The sequence below is a fragment of the Convolutriloba macropyga genome, chromosome 10 (assembly GCF_964194025.1).
Source record: "Convolutriloba macropyga chromosome 10, txConMacr16.3, whole genome shotgun sequence".
Taxonomy (NCBI): Eukaryota; Metazoa; Xenacoelomorpha; order Acoela; family Convolutidae; genus Convolutriloba; species Convolutriloba macropyga.
Genome location: NC_134477.1, coordinates 46,429,273 through 46,454,415, shown reverse-complemented (window position 1 = coordinate 46,454,415; position 25,143 = coordinate 46,429,273). Strand labels below are relative to the sequence as shown.

Here is a 25,143-nt window from a genome sequence, read left to right as displayed (position 1 = left end):
GAGTTTCAACCAATAGAAAAGTGTAATTCATATCAAATCTGGATTGGGAATTTGTATATGACAGTGACCCATTTGAGTATATAATTCCTCCACTACTAAATTGGTCACGGAAAAAACAATAAAATCCAAAACATGTATTTCGTGAAGACAAATAGCGTCTGAGTCTTTAAAACAATTATTTGCCTTTTGAGGGGCTAAACTATTGAAACTAGGCGCACGCGACTATTTAAAAATGTTGCTCAGAAAATGAAAAAACAGTCAAATTGCCGCACGATAAAATATTACTAAAACAAAAACTTCTGAAACACCATCTTATAACACTTTAAAGGCAGTTTGAAAAAGTCACGCCTTGAAACTACAGCTTTTTGCTCCTCTTAATACTCCAGTGTGATGGAAATCACTACTCGAATTTGACTTTATATTGACGTAAAATGGTTAAGAAAAGTATGAGAATTGTAAATAACCAGGAACTTCGCGATATATCTATGCTCGGCTTACAGCTTCGCAGCAATGATAATATAATGAAATATTGTTTTTACTACTACTCAGTAAAAACATTTTCTTAGGGGGCAGTCAGCTTAAAATTGTAAGAGGACATAGGAACTTTTCTTTTTGGTACTTTGGGATTCTGCGTTATCCAGTATGACTTCTGAAACTAGCAATCAAGATGTTCATGAGATTTCATCGGATGAAGAAGAGTTTGCCCAGTGGGTACAGTGCTTGAGTTGTCAAAAATGGCGTGATATTTTGGAGTCGGAGTGTATTTATCAAGTGAATGGCATGAGTTGGACATGCTGTGAACGAGATACTTGGAGTTGCGAGGTTCCGGAAAGCAAAAATAAATGGTGGAATTCAAAATGTACTTATCAAGAGTATCAGCCAGGAGACCTACTTGCTGTAAAGATAGATGGTTAACTGTTGCTCAATTTTTCGTCTTTCCCAGCTTTCTACTATAGTTCAAAATAAAATAGTCGGAGCTTCTACTTTATAGTCTATCCTCAAGGCTTAGTAAACTGCTTTTATATTGAGTCATTCTTTGTAGTACCTGTTCCGTTCTCTCTGTAAGAGCCAAGCTTAGTAAGAGTAAGAATCCCCACTGCATCGTTTTTCTAAGTCATTTACTTCTCATGTAGTTTTCTAAATGTTCTGAAAAACTGCAACATAGCAGTCAGACCAATTTCATAGGGTTTCCGTGGTGGCCTTGCATAATTGATCCAAATCCTGTGGATAATCTGTATTTCCACATAACGCCGCGTCCAATGGAGAAGAGATATATAACAAGCTACCACGTCACTCTGCTTTCCAATCCTGTGCAGAGAACATGGTGCATTGAAACCCAAATCAAGAAAAGTGCAGATTGTCCAAGATTGTATCTACCACGTGACCAAAGGTGAGTATTTTCCGCCTTTCTGCACTTCAGCAAATTGTTCTTCTGTAATTTTGCTTAAATGTTTTACAGAGAAGGGAAACAAAGCATCTTCATGATGTACACAGAAGCTCTGCGAATGTCAAAAGCTGAGAGATTGGAGAAATTTGGGTTCCTGAAACGTTGCTCCGCAGGTCTTTTGAGATCACTGATGCGCGAAAGGAAAATATTTGAGAATGCTTGTCCATCTAAAGGTTTAGGTCTTTCATCTTTATTTTTGGATATACGAGCAAACGTTTGAGTGTTTCTAAATAATTATAGCTGAATTGTCATCTAGCGTGAAGAATAGATCGCGAAGTTTTGATCAAGAAAGTGTATGTTCAAAATCGAGCTTTGCTAGCAATCGTTCCCGTGCAACTGTGTCAAGCAAGCCCTCCCAAAGCCGAATAGTCTTTCAGAATGATTCTTCTGATGGCGAAATGGAGAGGGATAAAGACAGTGATATTGAGGAAATCGTATCTCAAATTTCCTCTGAAAGTCTGGGATCGATGCGAAGAAATACAAATAGAGCTGAGCTGTACGACTTTAAGGGTCAAGTTTGTGAGCAAGAAAAACCCAAAAAGGTCAAGAAGAAGAGCAATGGCGGTAGCAAAAGGTCCAAGTTAACTGAAGTTTCTCGCAGAGGGAAAAGTGATTCTGGGGAAGGTTGGATCAGTTTAGATCGAGTTTGGCTCAGCCTTTTCATCAAAATATTGTCTGTCATATTTTTAATGACCATTAGTAAAACTGATGTAATTTTTAGTTGGCAAGTCGTTTTCATCGGTAGCAGATCTCGAGCTGGTCATAGAATCTGTAGTCATGAAGATTGCGCCCAATTCCGGAACTGATCCTGCTGGTCAAATATCAAAGGAACATAATTCGTTGCTTGTTCCCGATACTGATTTAGATGGTAAATTTCTCCTTTTGATAATCTAGTTTCAAAAATGTGAACATTTTGGTTATGATGAATTGAGAAGCGTTCTGTCCTAGCCAATGTTGTATTGTCAGCGTTTGTTGAGTTTAACCCGTTACGGTACAGTTTTATTTGGCAAATGTGTGATTTTCATGTTGCAGCGTCTGAACGGGACGAAAATGTTACTGCTTCAACTGTTTCCGAAACAGAACTTGAAGTCAAGAGCTCTGAAATAGAGATAACATCCGCTAACGGAAAAAGCTTTTCTGAAGATTCGGGTAATCAAATTGTAATTGAGAAGGGTGATCATAGCGCTTCTTGCGAATTCAAAGCTAATTCAGTTGAAAATGAAGCATCACCTAGTCAAGCAATGAATGTATCAGGCGTTACAACAGGTAGCAGTGGGGAACAAGGTAATGGATAAGGGGAAAGGATATTTAATTGCTCTCAAACGAAGTTTGTAGAAATTATAGTAAACCTGTTGGTGTCTTTTTATGCGATTTTTCGCTTGACCGATTTTTCGTCTGACCTATTTGATTTTTCCTCCTACGGGATAAACAGGTAGTGCCCAGCGGGCATTAAATTCTCTTAGAGACTTTCAGATCACTAGTCTCCAAGTAAGCGGTTCACAGAAACTGTTTTGATGACCTATACTTATGGTGGTATAGTGTAAGGGTGGTTCTTGGAGCCTGACCCCCGTCCCCACTAGGCCCACAGAAAATAAAAAACGGACTTGAAAAAAAACTAGAAACATAACCGACTAACGTCATGCGAGTTGCTCTTAAAAGAACGGCGAGCGTTTGGCTTCATTCAGAAGCTAGCTACGGTTCAGTGAGACTAGCTATAGCTGAATTGAAGGGGTGTGAGGTGAGCGCAACTGCCCACCCCCCGGTGCACCCGCTAGTTGCGCGCACCTCATACCCCTTCAATTCATCTATAGCTAGTCTCACTAAACCGTAGCTAGTTACTGACTGAAGCCAAACGCTCGTCGTTCTTTCGATGTTTAGTCTTTTTCTAGTCCGTTTTTAAAAATTTTTTGTGGGTCTTGTTTTGTTCAGTCAATGAAAATTCTTTGAACTTTAGTTGAGGAGTTGTCCTACAAATCCTCTACTACAACCTAAGTTTTTTTTAAATCCTCGGCTAAAATGTATGTTTTAAAATAAGCTTTGGTTTTGGCTCACGTTTTTTGTTTTACATCAGTCACTGTTTCAACTGAATAGATTTTAGAATTCATTCGGCGATTTCACAGGAATACTGTGAAGCTGGAAAATCCAAATCAAGAGACGGGATAAACCAATAAAGTCAGAGCACTAAGTCTTTATATTTAAAGTCGACTTAGTGCATAAAGTTATCATAGTTCTTTAGAGCTAACTGGTTTTGGCATTAAGCGTGTTCTCCCTCCCCGGCCTAAACCGTAGCTAGCTCCTGAAGTAGGCAACTGTTCACGAGTTGTTTGAAAGTAGTTCGCTCACGTTTGTTGGTTGTTTGATCTTTTTTACTGAATGATTTCAGTTTTATCTTAGTCTTTTTATGTTTTTAACTGTCTCCGACTGGTAAAGAATATTGTGGCTAGACTGGACGGGTTCTCTGTTTCCCCTTGTCTGATTACTTGATTTTGGAGAAAAGCGCCAACTTTCTGATTTCTTGATGACCAGTTTTTTTCTGGGTGTCTTCGTTATTCAAATGATGACTTGAAAGAACGCATTCCATGGGCCCATTTGCAAACACCTCAGCTGTCATTTATGTGGGATGCGCCTAAGATCGGCTGTTAATATATTATTCATCAGTTCATCAGATTGGTTAATAGCTGCCTTCATCCTCTCAGTCGGCTATTATAGCGGCCCTATTTGTTACAATCCACAGGATCTCGAAAAGGAGTATTTGTGGAACGTCTTTATTGATCTATAATTCTTTTTGCGTGTTTAAAAGAGGTAGTAAAAGTCAACGCCTGACATCAAAACTAATTGTTTAGGTCAAACGGCTGAACGAATTGAGGAGCAGGTTGATTTTCTGTCCATGCCCTGTTTTTGAGAGAGAGCGAGAAAAGACGTGAAAAATTTTCTTCGTGGCTGTTTTGAAGCACTTTTCTAATTCTTAATCTGCTTTTTCTAAAGTGATTCGCATAGCAACAGGTAACTGTGCGTTTGTATTTTTTGACTTCTTTAGATGCTTTTATAGAGGTTTCTGTTCTTTTTGATGCTTTTAGTATCTCGGGTATTTTTTGGTTACAACTAATTTTTATGTTGGTTTCGCGGCCTTTTAATTTCGTTAGTATAAATTTAAATTTGTTTTTAATTGCTCTCGAACGAAGTTTGAAGCAATTATTTTAAACTTGTTGGTCTTTTTTGTGCAGATTTTTTGCGCGACCATTTTAGCGCTTTTGTTCTAGAATATTCTGTGACTTTTTCAAGCTTCATTTCGAGTTAGTTCAATTGCTCTCATTCAGAAAAGAGTTTTGTTGCTACTTTAGAAATGATTGTTAGCGGTTGAGCATCTGACTGCTATCGTGGAGGTCCCTAGCAGGTCCGAGTATTTGCACCCAAAAGGTTTCTAAGCTATACCCCTAAATTAACTTGCCTTCGCCTGTTGTTCACGAGCAATTCGTCCGACTTTGTTCGGTTTGTTTTTAGTTGAATAAAATAGGCTAACTTTAAACAAATATGTTTAATAGCCGCACAGCGATAGCTGGGGCTATTATTGGCCTTCTCTTGGTTTTTATTTCGTCGTCGCGATTTTGTTACTACCATGTGATGTCACAACCACTTCAAATCTGCTTTTTGTTCATTCGTTCATGCAATTTCAACTGAAGCGCGTGTGCGACGTCATTTTTCGCTCCTAGTGGAGAGAGTTTTTTGTTCATTCGCTTGATTAAATTTTTGGTCACACTTGACTTACTTCACTCTCAAAAATGACTTTCTCACTTTGAAATTGACTTTTATTTACTTTAATTCAAAGAGATAAGGTCAAATGGGTGTGTGTCATTCTAAATGAAGGTTATTTGAGAGCGGCAAATAGAGGCAGCAAAAACTTATACAGATTTTTAACCAAATATAACATATCAACCTTAAATGAAAAGACGAATTTTTTCGGTCTGTCTTTTTTACTGTTTTTTTTTTGAGACTGCAGATCTACGAAGCTATTGCGGCTATTTTCTGGCAATCTGCCAGCTATGTTTTATTTTTGGGTTTAAAGATTTTTTGACTAATTTGTTTGTTTTTTCCTGCGTTTTTTTTGTAGCGTTATTGTTTCTAAATGAAAGCAATTAGGTTTCATAGCGCATATTTTTAGGAATTAAATACTCGTTTCGGTAGTTTTTGATTTTTTTTCTTTTGATTGTTTCTCAGTTCGTTTGACTCTCGTGTGGGCGCTCAATGAATATGCAGGAACTGTTTCTCAAGAGGTATAGAGACTAGTTATTGAGAGTTCGCCAAGTATAACAGGTTTATTTGAACTTCATCTTAATGTTTTTCTTTTTGCTCGTGTTTTCTCTTCAGAGATGTCTATTTCGCTAGGTTTTCCCTTCATTTGATATTTTTTTGTTGATTACAATGAAATCATACCAAACAATGCACTTTTAAGAGTGCTTTTGGAGTCTTAATGTTTCCAAGAAAAAATTATAATTTGTTTTCCCTGATAACTTGTTTCGTTAGTTTGTTGTTTGAATTTAAATGCCATAATGAAATAATTAGTTTTTATCGGTTAGTGCTTGCTAGGGTGTAAGATGTTTTTTGTTTTCAAATTTTTTATGTTGTCTAAAGTGTCTTTAGACAAAGTTTGTTTTAGTGAAATTGTATGGGTCGCGTTTTGATATTTGGCTATTAAAGGAAATTTTACGCCAATTTGATGGTTATTCAAATTTTCTGCCGGCCTTTTTTTAAGCAATTTTTGGACTATAGTGTCGTTTTGTTGCTCTCATTGTTTTATAATTGATGCCTAATGCTTGCAGACAATTGCTACTACAAATTGAGTATATTTTTCACATACAAAGCAGGTGTTTCTTGAAATTTGACAGAAATATTGAAAATTGTTACATTTATACTCAATTTCCTATTTTGTTTTCGCATTTTGATATTTGTGAGCATACTATGGCTTGCTTAGAATTATCCGGGGCCAAATTTTTGGTCTTTATGTGTCTCTACCATACAAAAATTCGATTAAAAATTCTGCGTTTTTGTAGGTTTAGTTTGAGCAATTTTTTTTATATGAGTTAAGATTGTTATTTTCTCTGCATTGATGCTGTGTGCCATTAGAAAAATATTTTTAGGGATTACTCGTGGGGATAAGAAGGCTCCGTGTCGTTCTCGGATTTCTTCCGGCTACGTTTTTTTAAGATCTGTTCAGACTTTCTTTGTTTTTTGGTTTCTGTGAGAACTCAAAATTAAAGCTCGGATTTCAGTCACGCCGGAGTAATACAAGGAAAGAAAAAGGGTTTAAGTCTTCAGCAAGATTTTCTTCAAGCTGTTTTTAAAGTGCTGAGAAATTCGAGTTTGATGAAATTTTCGGTTTTCGAAAGCAATTTTTCACGTGCTGCTTTTTGACTTTGTGATGTTTTTTTTTTACTTTCTGAGCTAATGGTTTCAAAAGATAATGGTTCCTTAATTCGACAGTTAAAATAATGTACGGATTTTTTTGAGTTATTGCAGTTGTATTTGTTGTCATTGTTCTTAGGCTCATTAAGGAATTGCCTCATTTGCACATTAGTGAGGCGCGATAGAAGCAATGTAATAGTTTTCTTACTACAAAAAATATCAAAACTTTGACATCGCTAGGCTAGTTTCATTCCTTGCTCATTCTGCTCAAAATGCTTGTGACGTGCGGTTACTCAGCGAATAAATCTAAAGTGAACAGAATCAGTATCGAAAAACGAAATCAAAATAGAAAAGGGATAAACCCATAAAGCCCAATTTTAGATGCATGCTATTTGAATTTTCTTAAAAGTCATAGTTACCATCTCTAATGCTTTTTGTTATTTATACTAGCCCCTGTGTTCTCTCATTAAGAAACACGAGTATAATTAATAACAAAATGAAATTAAAATAGTTTCGCACTTTAAATTTGTTTTTGTCCAGCAATTATTTTTCAGTTTTTGTTAATTCAATCCTAATCGGTGTTATGTGAATCAATGGCGGCTGTTTTCCGGTAGTCTGCGGGGTGTGCTTAATTTACTTTTGACGACTATGAATATATAAGCTAAGTTCAGTGTCAAACTAGAAAGCTTACAAATAGGTGCACCTACCGTTTTGGCTTCAAATAGTGTCAAGAGCATAGAGTTGCAAAGAGGTCATTGCTTGCCTGAAAGTCAAATGATATTAGTCGAGAGCGAGATAGAAGCTACTGTTGTGGAAGAAAGTAGTCCGAATAATAGCGGAAATGTTGATTCTAATTTTGCGCGAAACATTTCGACCTATGGTAACGATAGTGAAGAAGTCTCTTCGATTGGAAAAGCTACATGCATTGATGATTTAACTTTAATTAACTTGGAAGTGGGTCCGCTTCTTGAAAATGGCAAAGCGCAAGTCATCGCACCCGCCAAAGGAAAAATGAAATTGTCTACCAAAGAGAAAGTGACTCCAACTTCTAAAGAAAAATTTTCACCTTAACCTGGCAATAAATCAACTCCTTCGCTTCAAACTTCAACACTGGATGTGGGTGCGGCGAAGTCACCTAAAACTCAGAAAGCACGCATGTTAAGAATTTGGTTAATTAAACAAAGTCGCCAAAAACCCAAAAAATGTCAACGCCGAAGTTAGCTGCTACGACAGAAAGTTTAGTGAGAAATGTCGCCAAACTTCCTGGTGCAAAAAGCCTGTTCAAAAGGTCGCCGGAAACTTCCGGGGTTGACGAAAAACATGAAGAGCAAAGAGGAGGCGAGCCTTCGGAAGCTTCTGCATCGCTGATTGTTTCGGAAGCTCCCAAACGGAAATCTGGAGATCTCGCAGCTGTCAAAGTAACCTCTCAAAAATCTACCAAGCCTTCTAATAAAGCATTCAAGAAGCCCGCATTCAAAGTTCCAAGATTCACAAAGCCATCTAGCCAGCCTAATGCGTTGACTGGTCAAGAAGGCGAAAATCAAAGTGAATCGAAGAGAGCGGCAAATAGAGGCAGCAAAAACTTAACAGATTTTTAACCAAATATAACATATCAACCTTAAATGAAAAGACGAATTTTTTCGGTCTGTCTTTTTTACTGTTTTTTTTTGAGACTGCAGATCTACGAAGCTATTGCGGCTATTTTCTGGCAATCTGCCAGCTATGTTTTATTTTTGGGTTTAAAGATTTTTTGACTAATTTGTTTGTTTTTTCCTGCGTTTTTTTTGTAGCGTTATTGTTTCTAAATGAAAGCAATTAGGTTTCATAGCGCATATTTTTAGGAATTAAATACTCGTTTCGGTAGTTTTTGATTTTTTTTCTTTTGATTGTTTCTCAGTTCGTTTGACTCTCGTGTGGGCGCTCAATGAATATGCAGGAACTGTTTCTCAAGAGGTATAGAGACTAGTTATTGAGAGTTCGCCAAGTATAACAGGTTTATTTGAACTTCATCTTAATGTTTTTCTTTTTGCTCGTGTTTTCTCTTCAGAGATGTCTATTTCGCTAGGTTTTCCCTTCATTTGATATTCTTTTGTTGATTACAATGAAATCATACCAAACAATGCAGTTTTAACAGTGCTTTTGGAGTCTTAATGTATTGAATGTTTCCAAGAAAAAATTATAATTTGTTTTCCCTGATAACTTGTTTCGTTAGTTTGTTGTTTGAATTTAAATGCCATAATGAAATAATTAGTTTTTATCGGTTAGTGCTTGCTAGGGTGTAAGATGTTTTTTGTTTTCAAATTTTTTATGTTGTCTAAAGTGTCTTTAGACAAAGTTTGTTTTAGTGAAATTGTATGGGTCGCGTTTTGAAGATATTTGGCTATTAAAGGAAATTTTACGCCAATTTGATGGTTATTCAAATTTTCTGCTGGCCTTTTTTGAAGCAATTTTTGGACTATAGTGTCGTTTTGTTGCTCTCATTGTTTTATAATTGATGCCTAATGCTTGCAGACAATTGCTACTACAAATTGAGTATATTTTTCACATACAAAGCAGGTGTTTCTTGAAATTTGACAGAAATATTGAAAATTGTTACATTTATACTCAATTTCCTATTTTGTTTTCGCATTTTGATATTTGTGAGCATACTATGGCTTGCTTAGAATTATCCGGGGCCAAATTTTTGGTCTTTATGTGTCTCTACCATACAAAAATTCGATTAAAAATTCTGCGTTTTTGTAGGTTTAGTTTGAGCAATTTTTTTTATATGAGTTAAGATTGTTATTTTCTCTGCATTGATGCTGTGTGCCATAAGAAAAATATTTGTAGGGATTACTCGTGGGGATAAGAAGGCTCCGTGTCGTTCTCGGATTTCTTCCGGCTACGTTTTTTTAAGATCTGTTCAGACTTTCTTTGTTTTTTGGTTTCTGTGAGAACTCAAAATTAAAGCTCGGATTTCAGTCACGCCGGAGTAATACAAGGAAAGAAAAAGGGTTTAAGTCTTCAGCAAGATTTTCTTCAAGCTGTTTTTAAAGTGCTGAGAAATTCGAGTTTGATGAAATTTTCGGTTTTCGAAAGCAATTTTTCACGTGCTGCTTTTTGACTTTGTGATGTTTTTTTTTACTTTCTGAGCTAATGGTTTCAAAAGATAATGGTTCTTTAATTCGACAGTTAAAATAATGTACGGATTTTTTTGAGTTATTGCAGTTGTATTTGTTGTCATTGTTCTTAGGCTCATTAAGGAATTGCCTCATTTGCACATTAGTGAGGCGCGATAGAAGCAATGTAATAGTTTTCTTACTACAAAAAATATCAAAACTTTGACATCGCTAGGCTAGTTTCATTCCTTGCTCATTCTGCTCAAAATGCTTGTGACGTGCGGTTACTCAGCGAATAAATCTAAAGTGAACAGAATCAGTATCGAAAAACGAAATCAAAATAGAAAAGGGATAAACCCATAAAGCCCAATTTTAGATGCATGCTATTTGAATTTTCTTAAAAGTCATAGTTACCATCTCTAATGCTTTTTGTTATTTGTACTAGCCCCTGTGTTCTCTCATTAAGAAACACGAGTATAATTAATAACAAAATGAAATTAAAATAGTTTCGCACTTTAAATTTGTTTTTGTCCATTAATTATTTTTCAGTTTTTGTTAATTCAATCCTAATCGTTGTTATGTGAATCAATGGCGGCTGTTTTCCGGTAGTCTGCGGGGTGTGCTTAATTTACTTTTGACGACTATGAATATATAAGCTAAGTTCAGTGTCAAACTAGAAAGCTTACAAATAGGTGCACCTACCGTTTTGGCTTCAAATAGTGTCAAGAGCATAGAGTTGCAAATAGGTCATTGCTTGCCTGAAAGTCAAATGATCTTAGTCGAGAGCGAGATAGAAGCTACTGTTGTGGAAGAAAGTAGTCCGAATAATAGCGGAAATGTTGATTCTAATTTTGCGCGAAACATTTCGACCTATGGTAACGATAGTGAAGAAGTCTCTTCGATTGGAAAAGCTACATGCATTGATGATTTAACTTTAAATAACTTGGAAGTGGGTCCGCTTCTTGAAAATGGCAAAGCGCAAGTCATCGCACCCGCCAAAGGAAAAATGAAATTGTCTACCAAAGAGAAAGTGACTCCAACTTCTAAAGAAAAATTTTCACCTTCACCTGGCAATAAATCAACTCCTTCGCTTCAAACTTCAACACTGGATGTGGGTGCGGCGAAGTCACCTAAAACTCAGAAAAGCACGCATGTTAAGAATTTGGTTAATTCAACAAAGTCGCCAAAAACCCAAAAAATGTCAACGCCGAAGTTAGCTGCTACGACAGAAAGTTTAGTGAGAAATGTCGCCAAACTTCCTGGTGCAAAAAGCCTGTTCAAAAGGTCGCCGGAAACTTCCAGGGTTGACGAAAAACATGAAGAGCAAAGAGGAGGCGAGCCTTCGGAAGCTTCTGCATCGCTGATTGTTTCGGAAGCTCCCAAACGGAAATCTGGAGATCTCGCAGCTGTCAAAGTAACCTCTCAAAAATCTACCAAGCCTTCTAATAAAGCATTCAAGAAGCCCGCATTCAAAGTTCCAAGATTCACAAAGCCATCTAGCCAGCCTAATGCGTTGACTGGTCAAGAAGGCGAAAATCAAAGTGAATCAAAATTGGAGCAAAAAGTTGTTCATTCTAGCTTACCAATCGTGCCTCTAAATAACGAATCACAGGGATCGCAAGGTTCTGTTAACAAAGTAGAACCAAAGATATGTGATATGAATGAGTCAAGACCTGGGTTTTCGAAGGCTTCAGTGGTTCCGATAGATATGTTTGGAAAAACATCGGGGTTCTCGAAATTCTCAGAAAAAGGAATGAACCAGGCTTCTCAGGCGGCGTGGGGATTCACCAAAGCATCGGAGCAGGATGCCAAAATGTCAGGATTCTCGAAAGCCTCAGAAATTGAAAGAGGCGAAGTGTCTAACGCTTCTGAGGGTTTCTCCAAAGCCTCCAATATTGCACTTATACAGGAAGTTCCTGGATTCTCGAAAGCCTCTGAAATTCCCGATACGCTTCCGTCAAATTCTATCGATATTCCTAAAGTGTCAAATAGTGTACCGTTCAAGACAGCCGAGGAGTTGGTAGCGTCCGTGGATGAGCTTCTAAGTCAGTCACAGGATTTGCTGCCAAAGTTGACAGGCAGTCAAGATAAAAGAAACAGTCAGAGTCAAGGTTCAAGAAGCCAAATGAGTTTGGGATCAGCACCCAAAGGTACCTTAATTGTACTAATTTGACGTCTCTGTTACAATCTCAAAGATGCAAGATCTATAAAATTGCTACACATTGAAAATATTTTACCTCACAAGGTGCAATGTTAGAATTTTCTGGGAGTTGGTTCGTGATGATTGGAGGAAAGATAGAGTTAAGGTTCTTACAATGAGCGTAGTGTTATTTTAATGTGAGAAATGTTAAACCACTGCTGGACAATCAATTCATCAGTATCATTAGTAAGACACAATGCATGCATATTATGTATTCTTATGGCTTTTCTGTTTTTGGATACGGCGCGTTGTAGTACCTTTCATGGGCGTATTTCCTTCGGGATTTCTTTTGAATTTCAGTGCCCCTTAATATGAATAGACTTTGCTTCAATTATTGACCTTTTTATCCTCTTTAAAGCACTCCTCAACCTCATGTCTCAATAGAAGCTGCAAACGGAAAGCATTTAAAATTCAAGCAGTTTCTACATGTAAAAATACAGGTGTAAAAGATCAGGCGTTTAGTGTTAGAATACACGGTGCCAGAAAATTTAAATCTGGATCTAGCCAGATTTTTTTATGAAACGAATTCTTGTACAAATTGTTTTTGTACAAAAAATTTGATTGAAGAAATATTCAATATCTGAATCGTCTACTCTGAGGTGATGTTTTTTTCTTTTTTTGACGTTAAACAATTTGTTATTTTATGATACAATCTGAAGAATTTTATTGGGGAAATGATAAACATTTTAGTGAGTAGCCAGCAAGATATAATCAATGAAATAGATCAGCTCATAAACTCACAGGAATCATCAACTGCGATGCTCAGCCAGCGTCAGCACTCAGTGCTACCTGTTAAGTCAAGAAAGATGGCTGATGACGATGTTCTTGGCTTCTTACTTGATGAAGAGTAATGCCTAGTTAATACTGTGACATTTGAGTTTTGTTAGCTAAATAATTTGTCTAAATACATGCGTTGAAAAATCGTTTGTTAGTTCTAAATGTATAGTTTGTTACTAAGCTTATTGTGTGCTTACCTTTCAGTTTGATTTGGAATTTGGGTTATCTGTGAAAGTAGTGTTCTTAAAAGTAGTGCTTTTTTTGTTGAATGAGGATCGTACCTGAATTTTGGCCGATTCATTTGAGCTATTCAGTCTTCTTTTTTGAATACAATTGTTTTGCGTAATTAGCTTGTCTTAGATTCGGAAAACACGGTACTTAAAGCAAAAATTTTAACAGTATGTTTGAAATATCCCGTTTTGAAAATCAGAAATAGCAATCTAACTCTGAGCGTGACTGAACAGACCTAAAAGGTATGAAATTTCCAGAGACGTTTTAAAAGTTACACCGCAGATTCACTCAACTGCAGACCCATTTCCTTAACAACCGTTTCTTCAATGTTTTTGAATCTTATAAAAATCAAACCATTTACTGGGACTAATTTGTCTGTGGAAAGCAATCTTTGGGTGCCGCCAAATTTTTTTTTATCAACTGTTATACTATTTAATTGCTCTCAAACGAAGTGGTCTTTTTATGCGATTTTTCGCTCGACCGATTTTTCGTTTGACCTATTGGATTTTTCGTCCTCAAAAAGGGGGATAAACAGGTAGCGCCCAGAGGGCATTAAGTTCTCTTAGAGCCTTCAATGCGGTTCGGTGCACCTCCTCCCCCGCTGCGCTCACCTCATGCCTCGTCAATTAAGCTAAAGCTGACCTCACTAAACCGTAGCTAGCTACTGACGCAGGCAACCGCACGTCGGTCGTTTGAAAGCAATTCGCTCGACGCTAGTTGGTTTTGTTATACTTAAATCTTAAATCAAGATTCGAATTGCTGCGGCCGCTTTTTCGGATATTAAGTCTTCTCTTTTGGAGAGTAAGAATCTGACTGTCTCTTCGGTGATACGGCACGCTACTGAACTTTATGAAAATACCAATGATAAACGGGCTGCCACATTGTACAATATAGTGGTGATTCCTCTAAACTTAGTGTAAGCTACGATATAGGCAGCTTTTTTCTACTTTCATTCTGCGGAGTAAATGAAGATCATTAAATTATAGCGGAAGTAAAAAAAAAATGAGAAATAATAAGGATAATAACTGCGTTGAGACTCGTCAACTAACAGAATAAAATATATCAAGTCTTCAGAAAACCTTTACTGGCTGCCTTCAAAGTGTTCTTATTTGATACGATTTGGATGTTTTTGAGCTTGGATGTAATAGCTAATGATTTTCAGATAATAGCCATGGCAGGAGCAGCTGCGGGACCCTACAACTACAGCTACATTTTCAAATATATCATTATAGGTACGTTAAAATGGACAAAAGCATGTAAGTGAACTTGAAGTGTGTGAATAAACGTCAAATAGTGAAGAATTTCCATGAATGTATCGAAAGTGTTTGTTACCCCATCGCGTTTGAAATGGGTTAAAAATTTTAAACTGCAAAGGATTAAGTGATATATTTTTAAAATCATAAGTTTAATTTGGCGTATTGTATTCGTCTTTGCCCGTATAAACATTATCGATTGAAATGGTACATTAAAACAGATAATGCGTGGAGTAAACTAAATTGATTGATGATCTCTTTTATTCTGTAGGTAAATTTGTGTCGCAGAATTTTGTATTATATGAATAGAATGGAACCGTTAAAAATGGAAGCATTTGAGAACTAGTCGAGAGCGGTATTCCTGGAATTAATTATGGTCAAATACTAAATAATTGGAATATTTTCAAAGATTCGAACTGCATATTGATCAACAATTTGGTTGCTTTGAAGTGTCTCAAGGGCATCCTACAATTGCCCCATATTTTAGTGAGATTGGTAATTGATTGATGTTCTGTTCAGGTGATATGGGAGTTGGGAAGTCTTGTTTGCTGCACCAGTTCACAGAAAAGAAATGTAAGCTAACTCTGTCCCGTTAAAGTTTCCCCACCAGCATTAAAATCGTACCTCGCTTGCTGTAAGCTCAATTGTTGTCCAGAGCTTTAATGAAGCGAATTATGAAAGTTTGAGCAATGCAGTTTGGCGAGAGAAAATCAAGATACGATTGTCTGTAGTGATATTACGAACGTTTGCTTTATTTCTTTTAGTCATGTCCGACTGTCCACACACAATCGGTGTAGAGTTTGGCACTCGGATCATTGAGGTCTCAGGCCAAAAGATCAAACTGCAGATTTGGGACACTGCCGGCCAAGAAAGGTAGCTGCAACTTTTCACTCAAGTCAGATCTCATCATCGAGATTCTAAAAACCTCAGTAGAGAGTATTTGAGTGCTAGTTTCTGGTCAAACTTAGCTTTTGGTTCGCAGATTAAAGAAGACTTATCGGAACCTTCTTTCTTCTTCCATGTTATGAAAAATTTAGTTTTCATTATAGTGTCTTGAAATCAGTCTTTTTTCTGTAAATGGTTTGAATAGCCAAATAGGTTGCACAATTCGTTAATAGGTTGCAAAATTTTAAATGCGATTGTAAAGGTGTAAATTATCAATTATCGGGGAGTTTAATCTACCAGGGGAAGTGGAATGTACTTTGGCATGTGCATGTATGTGTAGATTCCGAGCTGTGACTCGCAGTTACTACAGAGGGGCAGCAGGTGCACTCATGGTGTATGACATCACAAGGAGATCCACATACAACCACCTCAACAGCTGGCTCTCAGACGCCAGAAACCTCACCAACCCAAACACCGTACGATTTCCAAAATTTCAAAATTAAAACAGATTGAAAGAGTTTTCTGTCAAGGAATGTTGCGCAAAATGATGCACAAATGTCTTTGGCTCTCAGTTCTTGCGTTTTCGCTTTCATGTGTACATAAAAATGAACCCCGCTGTAGACTTTCGTATCAATTATTAGATAACACACTTGTGCTGTTAGGCAATATAGAATGTGTGAGATTGGGGTGTCGTTTAGGTGATCTTTTTAATCGGCAATAAGTCGGATCTCTCGGAGAGCAGAGACGTTACTTATGAAGAGGCCAAACAGTTTGCAGACGAGAATGGTCTCCTCTTCATAGAGACCAGCGCTAAAACGTTAGTCAGCCTTGACCGTTACCATTTATATTGTTCCCTATCGAAGTTTGAAGCAGTTGCTGTAACGTGTTTTTTATGTAAAATTTTTGCATGACTGTTTTGTCTTTTTTTTTAAATCTTTTTGACCGCTTGAGCGATTTTATCTGACTATCAATCTTAAAAAACGGGGTCAATTTGGAAAGCCCGATGGCATTAAGTGTCTTAGCAGCTCTCTTAGAGCTTTAGTAGGTGTATGTTTCACCGAAGCTGTTGATTATCGCTCAAGCGTTTGAACATTCGATGGACATTCCACTTTTTCTGCAAATGATAATGATCATGCGTGTTTCAGGGGTGACTGTGTTGAAGATGCGTTCATTGAAACAGCGAAGAAAATCTACCAGACTATTTTGGATGGAAGGTTAGCTTGCGTAACTTGGCAATAAGATTAAACCTTGAAAAATTTTTGATTTATAACAGCCTTTTCTGCGATCCGGAGATTAGGGAGTAATGATAATGTCCTCTTCTTGCGCTTTTGGGAATCATTTTTGGTGATAATTTTGTTCATGTCAACAAATTGAAATTTTTGTACAGTGCTGAATTAATTTGAGAAAATGATTCATTCTGTTTTTCAATGTTCAGTCGGGTTTATTTGCAAGGATTTTGTTTCGTCTGAGCTAGTTTTGTAGCTCATTTCTTTCGAAGGCGGGTCGGATACAGTATTCTGACTCATATGGCTTTTAAACACAATTTGCACCAAATTTTTGAGTTGATCTGTTCTTTTCCTGCAATTTTTTTTTGCTTTTTTTCACGTGATCAATTTGGTCATCGGTAGAACTTCACTCGTTTCTAAGTGTACTGTTTGAAGAAATTGACGAGAACGCCTAAGTTCATTTGGGGAGGAGATAGTTTTCAATCCGCAAATTTATAGTGGGAAGGGCATTCGCCCAGCGCCTTTCCTCTTAATTATCTGACCCCCTCACGCTGCGAGCGGTTAAGCCTTCCTTATTTGTATTACGCTTTTCGATTGACTTTTTGCACAAAGTTAGATATACTAAATATGGGCAAGGTCCGAATGGTAAATCGTTAATTTGAACTTTAAAAGCCGAGAAATTACTCTGTCAAAAGACCTCAAAAAACACGCGAATTTGGAACAGTCATTCACGCTTTCATGAAAAAACAGCTGGTTAGTTTTTTAAATGTTTTCAGTTATAAGGAGATAATCGGTTGGGAGAACATAATGAACAAAACAGTTGATTTCGTGAGATAAATTAAGTTAAATGTTATTTAACAATCAATTAAAAAAGTCATTCGTAAATTGTTAAAACGAAAGCATAACAAATCAAATTTGAATTCGAGCCATGTCAATTGACCGAATCGAAGATCGGGGTGCAGTTTACATTTTTCTAGAAAATATCATTTGTACCGTTTTTCTGCAGTTATTTAAGATTTGAGAAGTTTCCCCTTCGAGAATGGAATTTGATTTTACGATATGTTCACCATTATTAATGATACTGTGTTCAAGTTACTGAGATATAGCCACGATAGTGTTGACCAGTTTATTTGTTTGACGGCGAAGAAATAATTTAGGGGCTGGTAGAGTGCAGGAATCTGTATTGAAAGCTGGCTTTGTTGTTGAAAATTACTAGTGAAAGTGCTACTATATATTCTGTCAAAAATCTATTTGGTAGTATGTTAGTGATATTCAGATCATGAAAAGAGTCTATTTTTGTTCAATAGCAAACTTTTACAGACCTACTTAGTAGTTTTTTTTAATTCAGATTGAAATATGAAGTGGAAGATACAGTCGATGTTTACTCTGCTGTTTTGAGTTTCGCTGTTCAAAGTTTTAAATGCTTAATGAAACCATTCAGTTAACTACTTCCGGAATTTGTCGGAATCTTTTGATACAACAAAAGTTTACCATTATGTATTTTTCTCAAAGTTTTTGTTTGACAGTAATTTTTTATAAGCTGCAGTTGTCTGGTTGTTGAAATGACGAATTTTTCGAGCGCACGTGGAAAGTGCTTTCCCGTTGTTTTACAAATACTTGAAGTGTAGTTGCGACAAAAACGGTGCTTTTGCATGTGGTCAAAAAAGCGTTGAATTATTGATGAGGCGAATTCCAATTAGAAATTTGATTCCTGATATATATTAAATTTCGTTTTGTCGGAATATTCGTTACTATAATGGATGATTTTTTGCAACTGTTAATATCCCGAACTTAGCCTTGCAATGTGGTCACGTTTTATCAATCTATCAAAAATTTAAATTTTCTCAGTACGAGTGTCAATTTTGTTGATATAATTAATCCTTCTTTCTTTTTTTGCTTCTGACACAGTTAATACGAAGTATAGATTTAATTTTTATGGTCGTTGATCAAAACCAAGATTAAATTTGTTTAAACTACGCTATAGTTAATATAAATTTTTTAATAAAATTTTTGTTAATACGAAGTTTGTAAGCAACAATAATAGTATCAACCGGAGTGTTTTAATCAGTATCAAATTACAATCCCTGGTAAGTTTTGCTCTCAATTCTAACCATTTTTTCCAGTAGCAATAGTTTTACTGGGACAGTACAGGTTATTTCTGAATTGCTTTCTGGTGTTGGGTTGAGTTCAACAAACCCATATACTCTCACAATTTTTGTTCCGACCCCACTTGTGGGGGGAGGAACTATATACTCAAATGGTTTTTTTTGTTCCGTGAATTTTGGCCGACCGATATATTCATCGTAGAGAAATGTGCGTGGTATCATTAAAAAGCTCGTCCAGCGTAGAATTCGAAATTAAAAAGATTTTTTTGAATTTCGTTTTTTTCGAGGAGTTATCGAGGTTTAAAGTTTCATGTGAACACTGGATATTTGGTTCACTTTTGTTCACTTTTACCGTAATTTTCGTTCTAATTAACGTTTTTTTCTACGAAAAATTTAATTCAAAACTAGATTTCACGCCAAAAAGTAAATCAATTTTAGGTTTTTAATAGACGAAAGGAGATAATAAAGACTAGTTCTAGTCTTAGAGGGAAGTTTAATATATATAAAAAAAATTCGAATTAGGTTAGGGAGCTTTTTTTTTTTAGAAAATTTTGCAATTTTTTTGTTTTTTCAAGTGACCTAGAGACTACTAGACACTTTTAATATCGAAGTTCCGTTAATGACAAACCTTTTTTACGATCAAATGAAGCCCAATGAACAAAAAATTTGTTTCGAAGGGATCGCTCAAATTTCGTAATTTCAAATGAAATTTTGCTTTATTTTTTGAGGTTTTACTAAAGTTTTATAATCCTATGGCATAAACTTGTTAACTAAAGGTGCAATAGATTTGCTAATGAGCATTAAGTGAACCTATCTAGTGCTTTGAGTGGACAGCTAATGGCTGTTAAGACTTAGAAAATAAATTTTTGAAAGTTTTTTTAAAATTAGTTAATCATAAACTTATTTTTGTGAACTGTAAGTTCGTCTCAGTAAAAACAGGATTGAACTCCTTCATACCACTGCAACATATGTTAATCTCATTGGCGGTTTTGTCAAATAACTATTGGTTATGCGTCTTCAATGCCACAAGATTTCAAATTTTTTAAAAAATTTTTTGGACATTTCGTTTTATTGGTTCATTTTGAAATCTTATCACGTCATCCTAATTTTGATGGCTACATCTTCCTTTAGTGAAGACTTCCAAAAGATCATAGATAAAACTTTCTGTAAAGTTTTATCTATATTTATGTATAATATGTTTTAAATGGCTTCAACACTTTCTTCTCCCATTTTTCTAAAGAAATTTTTGGTTTTTGCCTGTATTTGTTGTTTTTTTTTCATAGTCATAAGACATATTGTGATGTCTTATTGATTACCTAGGCATCATAAACATCCTTGTATTCACATCGTGGCATAGCTGAGCGTATTCATTGATTTCCTATGAAAGCTTTTGAGTTTAATGGCTGTTAAGACTTTAAAAAATTTTTTTCATTTTTTTTTTTAACATAAATCAATCTTAAGCTTATTTTCGTAGATTGTAAGTCAGTCTCGGTAATGACAGAACCGCTTTTTTTCTACATCAGCAACAATTATCTAGTTAGAGGTTTTGTCTTCTAACCATTGGTTTTTTTTACTTCGGTGCACGAGTTTTCATAATTTTTATAATTTTTGGTTTTTTTCTTAGTAATTTTGGTTCCTTTTGAAATCGTACTACATTATCCTAATATTGATAGCTCCCATTGGCTTAGTGAAGACGTTCAATGGATCGTTGAAAAAGTTTTCAGAGAAAAAAGCTTATGGTTTAAATAGCTTCGACACTTTTTCTCAATTTTCTACCGAACTTTTGGATTTTGCCTGTTTTTGTTGTTGTTTTCATAGTTAATGACTTGTTGTAATGTCTTATTGATAAATTTTGAATGACAAACATCCTAGTCGTCACATCATCTAGGCATATTTTAGCGTATTAAATGCCTTCCGTTGAAAGCTGTAGAATATTTTGACTTTGATACTATGGGTTTTCTCAAAATTTTCGTGGTTTTGATGTATTTTTCTTTGCCATACGACTTATTGTGATGAGTTATTGATGTCACATGAATGAAACCTATGATTGCTATTTCATCGAGGCAGAATTTAGTGTGTTTAATTAACTTAAAATGTAGCATTTTTTTTTTAAATTCAAACATCTATTTTTGTTATCTCTTCATTTGGTTGACTTAAGTCAAAAATGTAGATGAGCTCGGGTCGGAACATCATGTGCGAACGCACATTAACGAGCCGCCTTGTTGGTTCTGCTTTCAAAATCGCGGTTTTGTCTTTCATTGAGTTTTGTCTTGGTTTTAACACCATTAGACCACCTTCTCTTTTGGTATCGGTTTGTTCAGTTTTGTGAAAACCTGATGTTTTAATTTGTCTTGTGGGGGAGTTGATATTTAAGTGGTCATTTTTTTGCAAAAAAGAAATGCACCACGCTCAATTTTTAAAATTTTGTTAACTACTTGAATAGGGAAAATTGTTACTTGCATATTTATTGAACTTCAAATTGTTAACAGTCCTGTCATGTATTATAATTTTTTGCGTTGATAATGGTCTAATATCTGAAGTTTTTGATCGTAGTGAATCCTCATTATGCATAAAATCAAATTTTTAGAAAAACTGTCTCACTCCATTTTTGCAACAATACTGCTTTCAGAAACTTTTTTGTCTTCTTTTTTGGATTGAGTTGCTTTGAATACTCGTTAATGGACAATCCCTCCGTTGATGCAACAGTGCTCTCAGCCACTCCTGATGAAAAACCGTTCTATCCGTTGTGCCCTTCATTAGTTTTATATGTTGATAAATGCGCTCAAAGATATATTTTAGCCTGTGTTAGTTCGCGAAAGGATATTCAAAACATTTGGGCAAGCCTTTTTGTCCAAACAGCGTTATGCTGTTTTCAAGTTTTGGTTGTAGATTTCGTGCCGTTTTTTATGAATGAAAACGAAACAGCTCACAAATTCTGATAGAATCTAAGCATAAAAATCAGTTTTGCGTTGAGTCTGTTTGTAGTACAAAATAGTCAGAAATCACACGAGTACTTTTTTTGCTACCAACTGGACTATGAAATTCCTTTTTTGACAGTTTGGACTTGAATGCCGTGGACAGTGGAATCCAATCGAGGAATAACAGGCCAGACCTACGGAAACCCACGGGGCAGGAGGAGGGTGCTAAGGCCTCAGGGTGCATATGTAGATAGATACACAACACAGGCATAATACACTCACATACCCACCCATTCAAAAGGGAGATAATCCACAGTAACAGCAAGTACAACATATAACTAACAATATAGAATGTAAATCATAATCGCCCTTTTTCTGAATAAACAGGTGAAGAACAAATTTAAAAATGTATAAACAGACTGAATCCTGATTGTTATTTGATAACTTTGAAATTTCGTTTTCTGAAACTATTTGCCTCCCACGGATGTGTGATAAGAACTTCCGAATTTTTCGTCACGTTCAATTTAGATATCATTTGAAATATTTAAAGCAGGAAGAACAGCAAGACGTATCTATGCACGGTAATCAAAATCAGCTCGACGGGAAAGTTTAAGTTAAATGTAAACTATAAATTATATAGGCTGATTCACGCTTAATTTTTGCGGATTTTGGTTAAAGTATTTTCAAACATCAAATTAAAAGGTTAATTCAAAGGTAATGCTGGTCAAATAGTTTGAGGTTCAATTTTTTTATGGGTACAGAAAGTGAACGAGAATGAGTCAGGAATTACCACCACTTTTCTTTAATTGAATTTTATTGACTGCTCAGTTATATAGCTGTATAGAATGTAGTTTTCCATTATGAATTAATAACTTTTCACGGATTCTTTCAGACCAGTTAATATCAATGTTGTTACCCTAAACTCTGTGTAACCCCCATTAGTGACCCTAAAACCACCCCACTACCTGTTATAATCAATTATGGTTGGTCATTTGACCCTGACCCACCATGGTGTAAATTTCATGTATTTATATACCCTCCTACCCCGTTGAAATAAATTTGAACTAGTTGACTGTTCATCCATGTTGGAATATTTTTGTGGCGCAATTTATATTTCATATCTCGCTTTGATAGTTTCTCTTTCGGTTTTTATCACAAATTATTAATGTCCAATTTATCAGAATGATGTGTTATGATAACTATAAAATATGTAGTTCAGTTGTAATGTTGTTACTATTATTTCTAGGTCGTATTTAATCTCTTCAGTTTCTCCAAATTTAGCATTCCTCAATTTATTTTCAATCAATTTTTAATTGACAGAAGTTAGACCGATTCCTTAATATGAAAGTCTTTTATGCAAGAGTCATGTTCCTAAAATAATGAAAAATTCAGTCAAACTTCTGTTATCTTTAGAGTCAATCTAATCGGCGTTCACTTTTTGCTTCTGGTGCTGAGATTTGGGATCTTGTCGTAATAAAAATTTGAACCCAATTTATTCACACATTTCAATACGATGGTGATCTCAGCACTTCTCTAATACTTAAAACCCAGATCGAGATTGTACAAGCAAAAGCTGCATCTGTTATCCGTTGATCAAATTTATGCAAGTTTTTGGAACAAGATCTCAAATCGGTTAAATTTCTCATTAATTGATATTCCTAAGAGCTCCCTTGATGATTCAATGTCAATGCTTGTTGAACATAGTTGAACAAATTAACAACTGATTGATCAAAATTTGATGATGCTTTTGAAGATCTGTCAGCAGCATTGGTCAAAACGTTGTTGTACTTTTTATGATCATGTCTTATTATCTGTCCGGTAATATTAAGATGTCTACATCATATGTGTATGTAGAAATGTGTTCGAACAGAGTAGATTTGAAATAATTTCATCTTTCGTTTTCAAGACTGAATATATATTGCATAAATTACTCTATATATTTGACTGATTAAATACGCCCGATTCGCTGTTACTGTTCTTTTGATGCTAATGGTAGCACAGTGTTGTTACGATTGTTTTTACCGCTACCGCCATTAGAAGCAGCTGCTATTGTTCATTTTTGAATAAAATATTTCAAATTCTTTGTTTTTAAATTAATATTTCATTGTGTTTTAATTCATTTCAGTGGAAGTTATGATTTTCGGTTACGTTATTTTTTGAACGTCGTTAAGGATTATGAACCATGGCTGAGTCTGTTTATACTTTCTGGTCAATTGTAGTGCGTCGTTTGTATAAAATTTTGTTGCGACCATATATGGTTGCGTTGAAGAGCACAAAACGGCATTTATAATCTCTGACCGTTATGTTGAAAAAGGTAGAATTTTGCGATAAACGTCAATTAGTAATGCGGGAGTTTGCAAATAGTTGTGCAATTTTTTTATAGCTGCGAAGCTGTAAGCTGAGCGAAGCTATATTGCGGTGATCTTGGTTTTTTTTTACAATTCAAAGAATTTGAATTGTATTGGGGCGCTGTCTTTTTACGACTCGAAGAGGAGTATTGGAGAAGTCCTTTTTTAATCAATTTTATTGGAGTGATTTTTGAAGCGGGAAATGAAACGCGTGAAAAAATTTGGAGTGGTTGTGGTGCTGAACAAAAGCGAAGAGCGGAGCGAAAAGAGAGTGGTTTTTGTTCATACCGCTGTTTTTGAGAGAGCGAGAAATTGATGTGTGAAAAAATTTTCTCTAAGCGAGCGAAATTTTTTTGTTCACGTGCGGCATTTTGAAGCAGTTTTCTTTTCATTTATTCTGGTTAAGAGGTTTGGTTATGATTTTGTTTTAATTTTAGGCTGGTTTTGTAGTGCTTTGAAGGTTTTTGGAAATTCATGTGAATTTTATGATAATCGGAGGTTTTTAATGTATTTTTGCTGAGTTTTGGGCTAATTTTTGCGTTTTTTGACGATTATGTTGTTTTACTGGCTCAAATGGGTATTGAAGAAACCCCTTCTACTTGAGCAAATTTATGATAACGATTTATATAACAATTGGTTACAGTTTTGTTGGTAAGAATCATTTTTTTTATTGAGAAATATGACAAAAAAAATGCCGAAAATCGGAACTAATTTTCTTAATTTTTGCAGTTTTTCGGTTTTTTCTGTTTTTAGACAAGTTTCTTAACCCATTATGACTTGCCTATTATTTTGCGAGCATCTGGGTACCCTATTGGTTGAATATAATTTACGTTTAGATATATGTGCTTTTGTAATATTAAAAAATATTAACTTGTTCCAGTTTTTAGTTGAAAGTTGTTTGTAAGAGATTATTTTTTCATGATTTGGCTTCAATTATTTTTTAAAAATCTCATAAGTGGTTTTAGTAGTTACTAGTTTATTGATGAAGTAATTGTGGCAGAGATAATTTTTTGGGGTATCAATTATGACAGAATTTGATCAGATTTTTTAATCATATTTTAAAAGATTTGATTTTTTTTTACTATTGTTTTGTTTTACTGCCTCAAATGGGTATTGAAGATACCCCTATTACTTGAGCAATTTTTAGTTAACACGTGGTTAAAGTTTTGTGGATATGAAGCATTTTTTTGTAGAGAAATATGACAAAAAATTGCGAAAATTGGAACTAATTTTCTTAATTTTTTGCAGTTTTTCG

The 25,143-nt window shown here is 35.4% G+C and overlaps 2 protein-coding genes across 3 annotated transcripts in view; both read left to right on the top strand.

Moving 5' to 3' along the window:
- Positions 1-23,623, top strand: part of LOC142348172 (ras-related protein Rab-14-like) — a 419,162-nt gene extending 395,539 nt beyond the window's left edge. Inside the window, exons 2-8 of one of the 2 annotated variants that reach the window (XM_075399404.1) lie at positions 14,314-14,385; positions 14,926-14,979; positions 15,171-15,279; positions 15,632-15,767; positions 15,990-16,108; positions 16,437-16,505; positions 21,680-23,623. In XM_075399404.1, the coding sequence (XP_075255519.1) occupies positions 14,325-14,385; positions 14,926-14,979; positions 15,171-15,279; positions 15,632-15,767; positions 15,990-16,108; positions 16,437-16,505; positions 21,680-21,794 (663 nt within the window). In that variant the 5' untranslated portion in view covers positions 14,314-14,324 and the 3' untranslated portion in view covers positions 21,795-23,623. The remainder of the gene's footprint in view (positions 1-14,313; positions 14,386-14,925; positions 14,980-15,170; positions 15,280-15,631; positions 15,768-15,989; positions 16,109-16,436; positions 16,506-21,679) is intronic. The other variant, XM_075399405.1, reaches the window with a different exon arrangement.
- Positions 31-13,096, top strand: LOC142348043 (uncharacterized). Its single transcript, XM_075399210.1, has 10 exons — positions 31-910; positions 1,186-1,390; positions 1,460-1,620; positions 1,688-2,071; positions 2,169-2,315; positions 2,480-2,731; positions 7,545-7,882; positions 8,065-8,392; positions 10,602-12,095; positions 12,836-13,096. Exons 1-10 carry the CDS (start codon positions 643-645, stop codon positions 12,994-12,996), a joined length of 3,738 nt encoding a protein of 1,245 aa, XP_075255325.1. The 5' UTR covers positions 31-642; the 3' UTR covers positions 12,997-13,096.
- Positions 23,624-25,143: the final 1,520 nt, after the last annotated feature.

Coding starts and splice junctions, on each gene's coding strand:
- LOC142348043 (XM_075399210.1), top strand. CDS start 643: ATGACTTCTGAAACTAGCAATCAAGATGTTCATGAGATTTCATCGGAT. Junction 2,072..2,168: donor GAAAAGTGATTCTGGGGAAG/GTTGGATCAGTT, acceptor TGTAATTTTTAG/TTGGCAAGTCGTTTTCATCG. Junction 2,316..2,479: donor TCCCGATACTGATTTAGATG/GTAAATTTCTCC, acceptor TTCATGTTGCAG/CGTCTGAACGGGACGAAAAT.